The following is a 12,727-nucleotide window of genomic DNA, read 5'->3' on the forward strand; positions in this document are numbered from 1 at the left end:
GGGTCCACGTCTGTGGCATCTGTGTTCAGCGGGAAGAGAGTGCCGGCATTATGCTGTGATTGAGCTCCCTCTCCCTGCAGCCAGGCCTGGACCACAGGTTTCTCTCTGTGCTCTGTTCTCCCTTCAGCCCAGAGATGACCCTGCTAGTTTGCCAGGCTCCTGCGTGCACTCCTTTGGTCCCTCAAAGGCATAGTCACTGCCTGGTGTGCGCTGGGGGCTGGCTTGAAATCACAGCAGTGACCCCCAGAGTTGGCAGGTGGAATGGGCAAGTGTGAGCAGAACTTCCCTGGGCTCAGGCTCTGCCCAGCGGGGGGTACAGATCTCGTCTGTTCCTGGCCCAGAGCCTGCTTTCCCAGATCACTAACACCCCGCATCTCAGCTCATCAAGAAGTCAAGCTCATGTGCCTCTGAGACCTGAGTGAGTTTTAGAAATGCTCAGAACATACTGAGCTCGTCACCACTTTGCTCGAGCTCACTCTGCTTTTGTCTTAGGAGATGCTGGCCTAGAGGAGACTGCTTGTCCATCTGGTCCAGTATCTCTCCACCAGCAGCAGCCAGTGAAGGATATTTCAGGGTTGTGTTTATAAGGTGAACCCTCCCGGTGCAGTGTTAAGCTGGGTAGGATAGTAGCAGAGGGGATTCTGTCCTGACTCCTTCCCCCACCGCTCCCCAATGCCAAGCTAATGACCTGAAGCATTGCTATCCCTACCCTGTCTTTAGCTGAGATAAGGTCACTGTAAGCAGCATTTTGTCCTTCATTGGAGCAGTGTGAAAATGTGCCTGGGTTGAGGTAACCACCTCACCTTGGGCTAATTTTGTCTGAGGAATATCTTGCAGCAGCTGCATCCGCAGCTCTGAACGGGTACATTGGGTCTAATAAGGGCAGTGGTGCTTCCTGGTCCCTCTACCAGCCTGTCACTCAGTGCAGTCCAACGCCGCTAACCTCACCTGGCTTTCGTGTGTGTTTTGCAGCCATAATGAAAGACGGACCACGTTTCTGCATCCAGTGACTGCACAGATTCCAGAAGAAAACATACGATTTGACTTGCAAAAGTAGGTTGTCTCCCGAGCCCTGCTGTTCCTGGCACTGTGTGTGTGTATGCACATGTGTGTGTGGATTTAAATGAAGAAACCAGAGTGTGAAAGTGCAAATAGCTTGAAGGAAATGGAATGCTTCTGGAGATCCCCAGGCCAGAAATGGTGGAGAAAGTCAAAGGTTTGCAGTGAGACAGTAGAGCCCCTGGCTTCGCAATGCATGTTTGAGCAAACGGAGGAGGCTCTGACTTACTCTGGCTCCGACCCATGGATGGCAGAGGAAGGGCTGACTCCTTCACCTCAGTGCGCTTGGCTTCAGTGGGAGTTGTCTGGGAGGGCGTTGTGAGTTCGCTGGCTTAGTGGACCTGTGGGGCAGACTGTTACTCCTCAGCCATCTTACAGGTATCCCCAGAGTGTTCCTTATCGCTCTCTGTTGCAGATCAAACTTGGACATGTCAAGCAAAGCAGGCGGGAAGCGACCGGCGGCCATTAACAGCGAAACATCCAACCACGCTATGGTGTCCGAGGTGCCTCAGGAACGGCCAAATGGAAGGGTAGGTCCCACAGGGGTGGTAGAGATCCGGGCAGGTCTGGCAGGGAGGCCCAGGGTTCCTGGCATCTGCCCCTTGCTCAGCCCTGACCTACCGGATGAAACCCTCACTTCCTCCTTCTCTGCATGTAGCTCTTTTCCCATGGGCATCTGGTCTGTGGCAAGCAACTGTACTACCCCCGGTAAATGCCAGCTGGTACATAGCTATAGCTAGGCTGAGGGATTTGCTTTGGGGAGCCGAGTACCCTATAGAAATTAGACTGGATGAGACCTCAGGGAGCCAGCTAGCTTATCCCTCTGCTCAGGGCAGGGACCTCCCTCTCCATCCCATCCCAGTTGCATGTGCATCTAACCTGCACTTGCAAACTGCCAGTGGTGGAGAGTCTGCAATGGGAACACCCAGCCTTCATGCGGGGCCATCCAGGGGGGACACAGGCCTTGTGATGAAGGTGCTGCCTGGGGCTTTAGGAGATGTGGGCTCTGTTCCCAGCTCTGCTGCAGACTCCGTGACCGTAAGCAGGTCCTGTCCCTTCTCTGTACCTCAGTTTCTCCATTTGCAACATGGGAACAGTGACACTGCACCCCCTCTTTGTGCAGCACTCTGAGATCTGTGGTTGAGATGTGCTGCGTATCAGCGAGGCAGTGGGGTGAATTATCATTGCAGTGCTCCTTGCACGCTGAGGAAAGTCACTGACTGGGTCTGAGGCCTCAGCAAAGCTGTTGCAGCTGTTTTGATGCAGCTCGATCTCCCTGTAGGGAAAAGATGGGATAGAGCTGAGAGCAAGAGTCAGCCTGGGAATGATACGTAAAGGGATGAGATTCCCTGGTGGGCATCCAGCTGCAGCGCCTTGTTGTGAGATGCAGCCTTCCTTGGTACCAGACAGCAGCCGGGCATGCCGTCCCCCTGCTCCTCTAGCTGCAGGAATACCCCTCGGCCTTGGCAGCCCCTCCTGGGTTTGTTGCGTTGATGTAAGGCACTCTGAGCCCTTCTCTTCCCTCCCCTCCAGGCCTCGCGCCCCTCCAGGAAGGGGATTGCCTTTGGGAAACGCTCCAACTCCATGAAGAGAAATCCCAACGCCGCGGTGACCAGGAGCGGCTGGCTCTACAAGCAGGTACCGGCCCTCCCGTGCTGCCTTCAAGGAGCCCCGTGTCTCTGTCGTGCCCACCCTAGCTAATGATCCTCCCTGATAGATTCCCCTGACCCCTGGGACTCCATTTGTCCAGCCTCCTGCCAAGGCATCTTCCATGTCCCCACACTCCTGGTCCACACGGCGCACTGGTGCTGGGTTCCCACCCAGCCTGACGGCCCGTCCTCCCCCAGAAGCCCCCAGGGCCAGCTGGTGCGTGATGCCAGACTTGCCTTCTCTGTGGGTGATGCACCGGCTTCCTGCTCTCTGCTTCCCTTTCTCTGCCCCACACGCAGCAACAGGGTGGGGGACTGGTCTCATTCCTGCCTCTCTTGCAGGCCAGCTCTGGGGTCAAGCAGTGGAACAAGCGCTGGTTTGTGCTGGTGGATCGCTGCCTTTTCTACTACAAAGGTGCGTGGCAGAGTACAGGACAAATCGAGTCAATCCCAGTGCATGGTCCTGAGACTTTCTGGCAGCCGAGGCTGTTGCTCCAGTCAGGCACAGCTAGACACCATCTCCATCTCTGTTTGGTCTCTACTCTCCGGGCCTCTGCGGCTCTCCGGCATCTCTCTGCTGTCTGTCAGCCAGTTTCTTACTCTCTTGACATGAGGCAAGACCATGTCATGTGGATCCTGGCACGGCAGTGAGGGCAGAGTCCTGAGACTGAGGACGGCCTGGGCGGCGTTCCTCAAAGAGTGACATTTGCCGGGAAGGCAGCTTGGTGGGGTGCGAGGTGGGAGAGGTCGAGCCAGCCGTACGACAAGGATACAGCTGTAATTGTGTGTGGTGCTGGAAGGCTCCAGCAGGGTGCTGAGTACACGTAAGGAAGTCGTGAGAGGTCAGAGCCTTGCAGGATGGCAGCTGCATCGCAGTACAGAGCCGTTCCCTTCCTCACCTAGCTGACATCCTTGGAGGAGCTGGGAGCTGGTGCGAGAGGTGCTGGCTGAGGACCTCCCCACCTGCCTCTCCCACTCCAGCAAATGATTAATGCCAGGAAATGAACCCTTCGCCACAGGCCTGTGTGTCCCAGAGCAAGCCAGGCCTCCTGGCCGGCAGTACACAGCTGTTGTCAGTGGTGTCACAGGACTTGAAGAGCATGCAAGGGGCTCCGTGGCCACACGCCAGCTCCCGGTCGGTGGGTGGCATGGGATATAGCAGCCTCTTCCTTCAAAGAAGCTAAAGAAGCAAGCCTTGGACTCTGACCCCAGCTCCCAGCCCCATCCTCCTCTCTGCCCCTGGGCTCTGGGGGCAGCCCCTCACCCCACCTGCACCTTGTGCAGCCTCTGGCTTCTGGCAGGCAGCTCGCTCAGCCTCATCCCCGGCAGCGCGCTGGGAGGGTGGGCATGAATAATTAACCAGCCTGCGCCATGAGTGGTGACTGATACGGGCCTGCGTGTGCCGCTGGGAGTGGAGGGTGGAGGCAGGGGGAAGAGCCAGGCGGATGCAACAGGGGCAGGAGCCGTGCTTGACAGGTGGGTTGGCAGCCTGCCCTGCCAGACTCTGCCTTCCCGGCTCCATCAGGGCCCTTGCCTGGCCCGGGAGCCCTGCTTCCCTTTCAGCAGTGGGACAGAGGGAGTCGCTCCCAGTTTTGGAGCCTTCTCAGACGTTCCCTCACCTGCTTGGAGGGGCAGGCAGGTCTCTAGCCTAGCCTAGGAGGCCCTGCTCCCCACTGGCTCTGCGTCTAATGCCCTGTCCTCTTCACACAGACGAGAAGGAGGAGAACATCCTCGGCAGCATCCCGCTCCTCAGCTTCCGGGTGGCGGCCGTCCAGCCGTCAGACAACATCAGCCGGAAGCACACCTTTAAGGTCAGTGTGCAGCACCCTGGGGCTGCTGGGCACTCTCGGTTGTTGGCTGGGTTCCTAGAGGCCATGACAGGGCCAGGGCTTGTACCGCGGCCTCTTCCATGCAGAGAATAGCTTCTGGGGAGTGGCAGTGTTCAACACAGCCCCCTGCTTCAGCTTTCAGCTGCCAGCGGCAATTGGTGCACGGAGGGAGGTAGGGATGGGATCTGGAAAGTCCTCAAAGGCAGGCAGCAAGCTGAAGGGAGGGAGATGTGGGGCCAGCTTGCAGGTGTGATTCACCGTGGGGTGGAAGCTCTGCCTTAAAGATGTCTAAGCCTGCTCTGAACAGGTTGGAGGGCTCCAGGCCCCTTGCATTCAACTGCCATGTCCCCTGCCCCTTCCTTTGTCACTGATGCCTGCACCAAATATTCCCCCTGCCATAAGCGATTCTTTGCCAAGCTGCAAGAGGCCACGTGGGCAAAGCCAAGGAGACTGGGTCTCTAGGTTTCTTACCCAGTAATGCCTGAAAGTAAAGATTCACCCAGTCTGCAATACCCAGACATGGTTTGCAAAGCTTCCCAGTCCCTTAGGGAGGGGCTCAAGTCCAAGGAAGAGCCCCGCTATCCATCCTAGCCACGGGCAAAATTGCAGAGAGTGTGCATGGAGTCCAGTCTGACATCTCTAGTGTCCCCCCTCAGGAAATGTGCCCTACCTGCCTGCCCTCCATGCATTTCCTGCGCAGCTGTACTCATGCTTCATAACCCCCTCCCACTGACAGGCGGGTCCCGTCTGTGCGGAGGCTCCCTGCTGCGCGGCTCTGTGAGCCAAGTGGAAGGAACGCCCTGGGGCGGAGAGCACTTGCTAAAGTGCATTATTTCTGGGCGCTTGGTCGCCACCCGCCAGACTGGCTGAAAGGACTCCCGCATCACGCTGGTGGGGAGGGAGCATGCTCGGGTCTCGTTCTGGAGGAGGCTGAGCTCTCAGTGGCTTTAGCCAGTCAGGGGTGCTGAGCAGATGCGAGTCCACTGCTAATGGAGAGTGGACATGACCATGTGCAAAAGGCAGCACGGTGATGATGTCAATGATGCTTGCAGTTTTCATCCCTGAGAGGGAGGGGGGAAGCTGAGGCACTGAGTTTGCTAAGGGTGACCCAGCAGGCTGAGGCAGGCACACTCCCCACAAGTCCCCTGACATCACTGTCCCTATTAGGCCTCCCTGCCTGTGGGGTTTAAATGGGGCCTGATTCAGCCCTCTATACAAGGGGAGATATCTCTGGTGCGGAGGGTGATCGAAGTGCACCGGCAACCCAGTGCCAAGCAGGGTGTGTACTTCCCTGCAGGGCTGCAAGCCTTGCTCCCTGTTTTAAATGACCCCCCTGTATTAAGCAGCACAGCCAGCCTTGCTCTTCCACGTTACTCGGTACTCCTGCCAAGTGTCTCCTTAGCTGGCCTCCGAGCCCGGATGTGCAGGGCGGGGAGGTCCTCTGCCCCCTGTCTAACTAATTTTGATTAGAGCGTAAAGAAAGGAAGCGCTTCATAATTGTTTAGCACATAATTAGTTTCTAGTTGTCAAGTTTCTGGGTGGGCAGGCATATCTGCCAGGGAGCTGCGAAACACTGGAGCGGGGCTGGAGGCCATGTTTCCTTGTAAGCATGCTGTTGGACGGACGGGGACACACACACACACACACACACACACACACACACACACACACACACACACACACACACACACACACACACACACACACACACACACACCTCTGTTGTGCACCTGTTCACAACTTGCCCAGGCATGGTCCTGTGTGTGTGCACACACATATGCATGCACGTGTGCACACACACATGTAGCCCCCATGCACATATTCAAAGGCACATGTATAAAGTCATGCATATATGCATAGTGCCACACTTGTGCACAAGGTAGGCACAATAATACCTCACTGAATGCTGAAAATAACCACACACACACTTCCCCTTCTCATTCATGCTTGTATCCACCCACCTAATGCACACCTCAAGGACAGTCATACTTGGACTCACACTAACAGCCGCACACACGCATCGATTCACCCTCACAAACATTCACACCCAGCCCTTGCTCAAACAAAGCCCAGCACACCCACAGCTACACATGTGCCACAATCAAAAATACACACGGATGCAATCCTACACATGTGCTTACACACAGCCAGTGCTGAGATTATAACTCGGCAGGAGGGAGTGCTGTACACACACACACACACACACACACCCACCCACACATGCTCAGAGGGCAACTTTCATTTGGTTGTGGTTTATTTATAGGCATCTTTGGAGCTCATGTCGGATTAACGCAATGAAATGCACACATTTCCCACCCAACCCGCCCCCAAATCACACAGGGCAGCTCCAAACAGAGGCCTTATGCTCAGCTCAGCCATTCCCAGGCTGAACTGCTGTATCTCTGTCCTATTTCCTGCAATAAAATGAGAGAGAGAGAGTGCACATGTTTGAGAATTGGCAAAAGACTGCCAGGCCATTAAGAAGGAATGGATCCAGCCTCCTGGACTTGTTGCCAGTCAGATTAACCCCTTCAGCTCAGGGGAGGACAGGGGGTGCGGCTTCATGGGAATGATGCCAGGGTCCATTTCCAGCCACAGAGAGTGTGAGACATTGGAGGCTTTCTCCTCTTTTATCATCCCCTTGGCCTCTGACCTGCTCCAGGGCTTGGGCGAGGTCGCACTTCACTTCTCTGGCACAAGCTTAGCACCTGGTTTCTGCCTTAGTTTCTGCTCTGTCCAGCTCCACTGGCTTCTGTACAGTTCTGCGTGCACTGGAAAGTACCAGACTTAAGCACTGGTTCTCACAGACTTTAGTAGGACAGAACCGTGTGCTTAGGCCTCAATTCAGCAAAGCCTCTGAGAGGGGATAGAATTTGGCCTGGGAGAAAACAACACTCGGGATAAAATTTATCCTGGGGCAACACTGTGGTTCTTACATGGCACTTGGCTGGGTCATAGGCCTTGCACACACTTGTAGTCAGTGCTTCATTTGCAAGGCGCCAAAGAAAGATGTTTCTGTCGAAAAATGTTTCCATCAAGAAACCAGAGGGATGGAAAATGGTAGCATTTCTTGCAAATGAATCTGTCTGGGGTTTTGCTGGGGGGGTTAGATTTGGGGGCCGGGCTTGCAAAATGTGTGGAAACAGAGACTGTGCATTATAAACATTGTTTTTCAAAAGCTTCTGTTGAAAAGCCAGATGTGTTGGGGCCTGGATACAAAAGTGAAAATGTTTCCAAATTTCCATTGGGAAAAGAATTGACTTTTTTTCAAGCTGCTCTGGACAGAGACCCAAGGGCTGGGCAGGGTGGGGATCAAGCCCCATTTTCTGGAGCATAGAAACCATGTGATTTAAGTCAATGGTGTTGTGAGGTTTATTTTGGTACTGTACGCAGCATGCAAAGTCCTTGATGTGCACAGGGTCAGTGGCTGGTGTTCTAGCTGTGCTCCCGATGAGTCTTAAAACTGCAGTCCTCACATGCTTAGATCTCTGAGGTCAGGACCTGGCCAGACATTACAGGGGCAGGATAGTGCCCCTGGGCTCTAGGTTAATGCAGCACGGAGCACAACCTCTGCTACACTTCCTCTGCCCGTCTTGGGTGCTCCTGCCCTGCCTCACCTGCCTACGCATCTCCCAGTTGAATTGCCTTTCGGGTGGTTTGACCTGTTGTCTGTCTTTCCTCCTTTTCTCTGCGTGAGGATCCCCTCTGGACAGGAGGTCTCTTCCACGGGCCCGTCTGCAATTCCAGCACACAGCCACCAAATAGGTAGTATATTCCTTCCATTTCCGAATGCATGCCAGAAAGCCAAGGGATTCGGCCGGTCCCAGCATGCCTCATTCAACCCCATCCTCCCCCAACCAAGGGGGTCAGATCACAAGGGGTCAGCCTGCAATCAAATGCTTACAAATACCCAATGCATGGAGACTGGTGGAAAGACGGAGGTTTGTATGAGTTTGGCAGCAAAGAGTCTTCTAGAGCTAGTATTCGAAGGCTGGTAGCTAATTCATGAGAGCAAGTCCAAACAGGAGAAGAAATTCCAACAAAAACAGAGAATTCGGGGTTTGTTTGGAATTCATTTTTTGGCCAAACAACATTTTTGCATAAAAACATTATTTTTCTTTTCACTCTTTCAGGGTTTTTTTTTTTTTCCTTCTCCCCCTCTCTCCTTTCCCTACTTTTCCTCTCCCCACAGGAAAAGGGAGGGCAATGAAGAGGGAGAAAGGGGGAACTGAAAAGATGGAAAAAGTCTTGGTTTCCATCTTGTTTCATCAAAAAAGGAACATTTCCCACGCAAATATCCTTTTGGTCAAAAAGCTGGTTTTAACTGGGGGTGCATTTGTGAAGATTTCTGACCAGCTCAGTTCTCATGTTAAGACCCCGGGGGCCTCTCAAGATGATATTTGTCTTCCTTGCACCTGAAGCCAGAGATGGAACAACCCACACGTAGATTTTGACCACCCAGATGGTCGGCTGTATTTCGGTCTGGGCTTTGGGTCATCTTCGTGGGAGTGGACCAGGCAGCGGGGGTGCTGATGTGACTGCTTGAGCTGCAGCACTATGGGTGGAAGCTGTTGTAGTCAGGAGGACTGCAAGGGCCTGTAGCTTTTCTTTAGATAAGGGTTATGTGCCAGGAGTCCCCAGCCACTTCCCAGGCTGCGGGGTATCAGGAGAGCAGCTTCAGGTCAACCTCCAGGCCAGCTGGACCTATCCAGCTCTCCTCTGCTGCTAGATGAGGTGCGCTCAGAGCCTTGCACTGACTTTCAACACATAGCTTGGATGGACTCTGGGCATAGCAGGTAACCCAGATCCAGCTTCTCCAGATGCTCTCAGGGGTGGGTCACAGTAAACCTCTAGCAGTGGTCATCAGTTGGCCTGGTTGCCCCATTTTCTTGGCCCTGTGGGGTTTTTGTGCTGGAGCAGGCTCTGGGCTTTGCCAGCTGTGGCTTTGCCTACAGCTCCAAGCCGTCTCAGCTAGCAAGCCTGGGCTGTGGCTGGATGACTGACCTCTTGCTTGTCTCTGTGTTCACTCTTCCCTCACTGCAGGTGACCGTGTGCTGGGTAGAGGAAGTGCCAGGGGGTAACCAGCAGTGCCTCTCTTCCCAGGCTGAGCACGCAGGCATCCGGACCTACTTCTTCAGTGCTGAGAACACCGAGGAGCAGGAGGCCTGGATCCAAGCCATGGGCGAAGCTGCCCGCGTGCAGATCCCACCCGCCCAGAGGTCAGCACTGCAGGCACCTCTTAGTGGAGGCTGGAGAGCCTCTGTGGAGAAGTGGGGGAAGAGGAGAGATCAGGGCCAGACTTGGTGGTGTGTTAGGAGCACGGGGAGCATCAGTCCTGAGGGATCAGATCCTAGATCATTGGGAGCATGGTGGGGCCAACAGCCAGAAACCTGGGGTGTCTTTGGGGTGGCGTGTCAGTGCCATTAGCCACCGGTGCCTTTGGCAGTAAGCTGAAGGGTGGGTCCTTTGCAGCACGGAGGGGTGGGAAACTGAGATCCATTGTCAGAGGTAAGAAGGCAGCAATTTTGGGGATTGTTTCAGAGACAAGGGGGTCAGTAACCAGCTTCCAGTGGACTCCACTGCCCCCGCCCCTGGGAGGAAGGGACAGGACTGCCCTTAACATCCTGGGTTGTGTGGCAGGGAATGAGGCTCTGTGTGTTTTCACCCCTGGCAGGCATGAGAAGACGGACTCTGAGAACATCCCCCCGGCCAAACACCACCACCACCACCGGCCAGCTGCCCACAGGGAGCACCCCAAAGTGGACCCGGAGGTCAAGACCCGAGGGGAGGGGGATGGGCGTGGCTCGGAGAAGGTTGAGAGGAAGCCAGAAAAAGTGGAGAGCAAGAAGGAGCCATTGGCCAAAACCAACGGCGTTGCTGGGCAGGAGATGCCTTCCGAGCCCGGCAGCCCGTACCCTGAGGGTCCCCGGGCATCCGCAGGGGTGGAGAGGCCATCCCAGCCCAATGGCTGGCAGTACTCATCCCCCAGCCGCCCCGGCAGCACTGCCTACCCACAGCAGGATGGGGAGAGCGCGGTGCACCGACGGGGCTTCGTGCCACGCACCAACCCCGAGAAGATCGCCCAAAGGAAGAGCTCCATGACACAGCTGCAGCAGTGGGTGAACCTGCGCAGGGGGACAGTCCCACCAGAAGAGCTGAGGAGGTAAGAGGGCTGTGGGCAGTCATGGCATGACGAGGGGGGTCTTACTGCTCTGCTCTTCATCCAGGGCAGGAAAAGTTCCCTGTCTTGGTCTCCATCCTGCCGTCTGGGGAGGTGATGAAACCTCCATCCCAGACTGTGCCTGGCACTGGGGCCAAACCATGTGCTGTGTGGACACACCCCAGGTGGCTTACTCCCGGGACCGAGAGGAGGGTACGGTGATAGATGGAGAGGCAGGGAGAGAGGAGTCGCACACAAGCAAGGTTAGCTGGACAGGGAAGAGCTCAGGAGGCCTTGGGGACTGCTCCTAGGGGCCAACTGACTGAGAGGGGCAGATGGGGTCGAAGCGGGGGCAGAGGGGAACCATCACTTCAGGCCTCCAGCAGACTCCCTACGGTGACTGCACCGGTCACCATTTCAGGGGAGGACTCTAACCGTAAGGAAAATGCCCTGCATCAGGGTCGGAAAGAGATCTGGGGGTCTCCTGTGGAGAAGCAGGGCTCTGGCAGGCCCCTCTCTGAGGACCTGTGCTGCACTTCTGACACCCGAGGGACCCCCACATGGGTTCTGCCCTCCCAGGCGAGCAGCACGGGCGCTGGGCAGGAGCCGCAGAGCTCGGCAGGGCTGAGACCCCTTGTACAGGGCCCTACCCCTCTCTGCTCTTTCCTTTGGGGGTGCAGCCCCACCAGGTTCTACCCGGTGTCTCGGAGGGTGCCCGACTACTACACCCCTTACTCGCCTCAGTACCCTGACGATTACCAGTACTACCCGCCGGGTGTGCGCCCCGATAGCATCTGCTCCATGCCGGCGTACGAGCGGGTGAACCCACAGTGGGCACTGGAGGACAAGCGCCACTCCTTCCGCAACGGGGGCACCTACCAGCTGCGGGAGTGGAAGGACCGCCCAGGCTGCGGCCGGCAGGACGTCCCCGTCTGGCTCCCTGGCCCAGTGCGGCAGCCTGTGTACTACGACGAGGTGGATGCAGCCTCGGGCTCCCTGCGAAGGATGTCCCTGCAGCCCCGCTCCAGGTCCGTGCCCCGTTCGCCCAGCCAGGGCTCCTACAACCGGCCTAGGATGTACTCTCCAGTCAGGTCACCAAGCGCCCGCTTTGAGAGGATGCCGTCAAGGAGCGAGGAGATCTATGCTGACCCCGCAGCCTACATGATGAGGCGATCAGTCAGTTCCCCCAAGGTAAACTCCCCCCACACCCTGTCGCTCTCATGAGCTGTTCACAAGCAGCTGGGGGAGCAGCCAGGTGGGGGCAGGGCACATCAGCAGAGCTGGGGCTGGAGGGAGAAGAGGGCTGCAGGGCATGGTTGAGGGGCATGAGCAGGGCTGGAGGCAGGCGACAAGCTGTGGGGAGACTAGTAGGGGCTAAACCTGCCCCGTGCGTGGCTGAAGCAGGGGTGTCAGTCCCCCCTCTCTGCAAGTGCTGTGTGTGCAGCGAAGGGCCTGGTTGCAGGGTATGAGCTCTTGCAGTTGTCCCCTGCCCCGTCTCCGGCACCGCCCTGGTGTTCTTGCGCTGATGACTCAGCTCAGAGGGTCGTTTCCTGCCTGCAGCTCCTAATCTGGTGAGCAGCTAGGTCTGGCATGGGTCATAACGCCAGGGCAACAGATACCGGGGGAGAAGGGACATCACAGTTGCAGGGTGGCAGGATAATTCTGATTTCTCAGCCCTTTAAGAAGAACTAAGGAGCCTTCTCTGGGTTTTCCAGGGCAGTGAGCACAGGGCTGTCCAGGCTGGGGCAATGCAGAGGACCCTTGCATAGGCAGCACTGTGCAGCTGGGTGCAAACCCCCTGAATGCTAGAAAAGGCTGGATGTGGATTGGAGCTTTGTGGCTCAGATCCATCCTAGCCCTGACTTCTCTCCCACAAGAGGAATCTCGAGTGTGGGACTCTGGCTCTGCAGTTCCCCCGTCTCTGAGAAGAGCTACCGGATGCCAAGACCCCTGTAGAGGGCTTTGGGACTGAGTGCTGCACACCGGGGTGGTAGTTGGGGAGCGGTGTGAAGATCTCACATGTGTCTGGG

At 56.3% G+C, this 12,727-nt stretch overlaps 1 protein-coding gene across 1 annotated transcript in view; it reads left to right on the forward strand.

Moving 5' to 3' along the window:
- The window catches only part of PLEKHA6 (pleckstrin homology domain containing A6), a 119,325-nt gene that overhangs the window by 79,081 nt on the left and 27,517 nt on the right, over positions 1–12,727 (forward strand). The window contains exons 5-12 of the mRNA XM_090025207.1: positions 973–1,053; positions 1,475–1,589; positions 2,593–2,697; positions 3,051–3,123; positions 4,419–4,519; positions 9,581–9,756; positions 10,212–10,700; positions 11,378–11,888. Coding sequence (XP_089881333.1) covers positions 973–1,053; positions 1,475–1,589; positions 2,593–2,697; positions 3,051–3,123; positions 4,419–4,519; positions 9,581–9,756; positions 10,212–10,700; positions 11,378–11,888 — 1,651 coding nt within the window. The remainder of the gene's footprint in view (positions 1–972; positions 1,054–1,474; positions 1,590–2,592; positions 2,698–3,050; positions 3,124–4,418; positions 4,520–9,580; positions 9,757–10,211; positions 10,701–11,377; positions 11,889–12,727) is intronic.

This window comes from Crocodylus siamensis, chromosome 13, assembly GCF_052110815.1.
Source record: "Crocodylus siamensis isolate JL-2025a chromosome 13, ASM5211081v1, whole genome shotgun sequence".
Classification (NCBI taxonomy): Eukaryota; Metazoa; Chordata; order Crocodylia; family Crocodylidae; genus Crocodylus; species Crocodylus siamensis.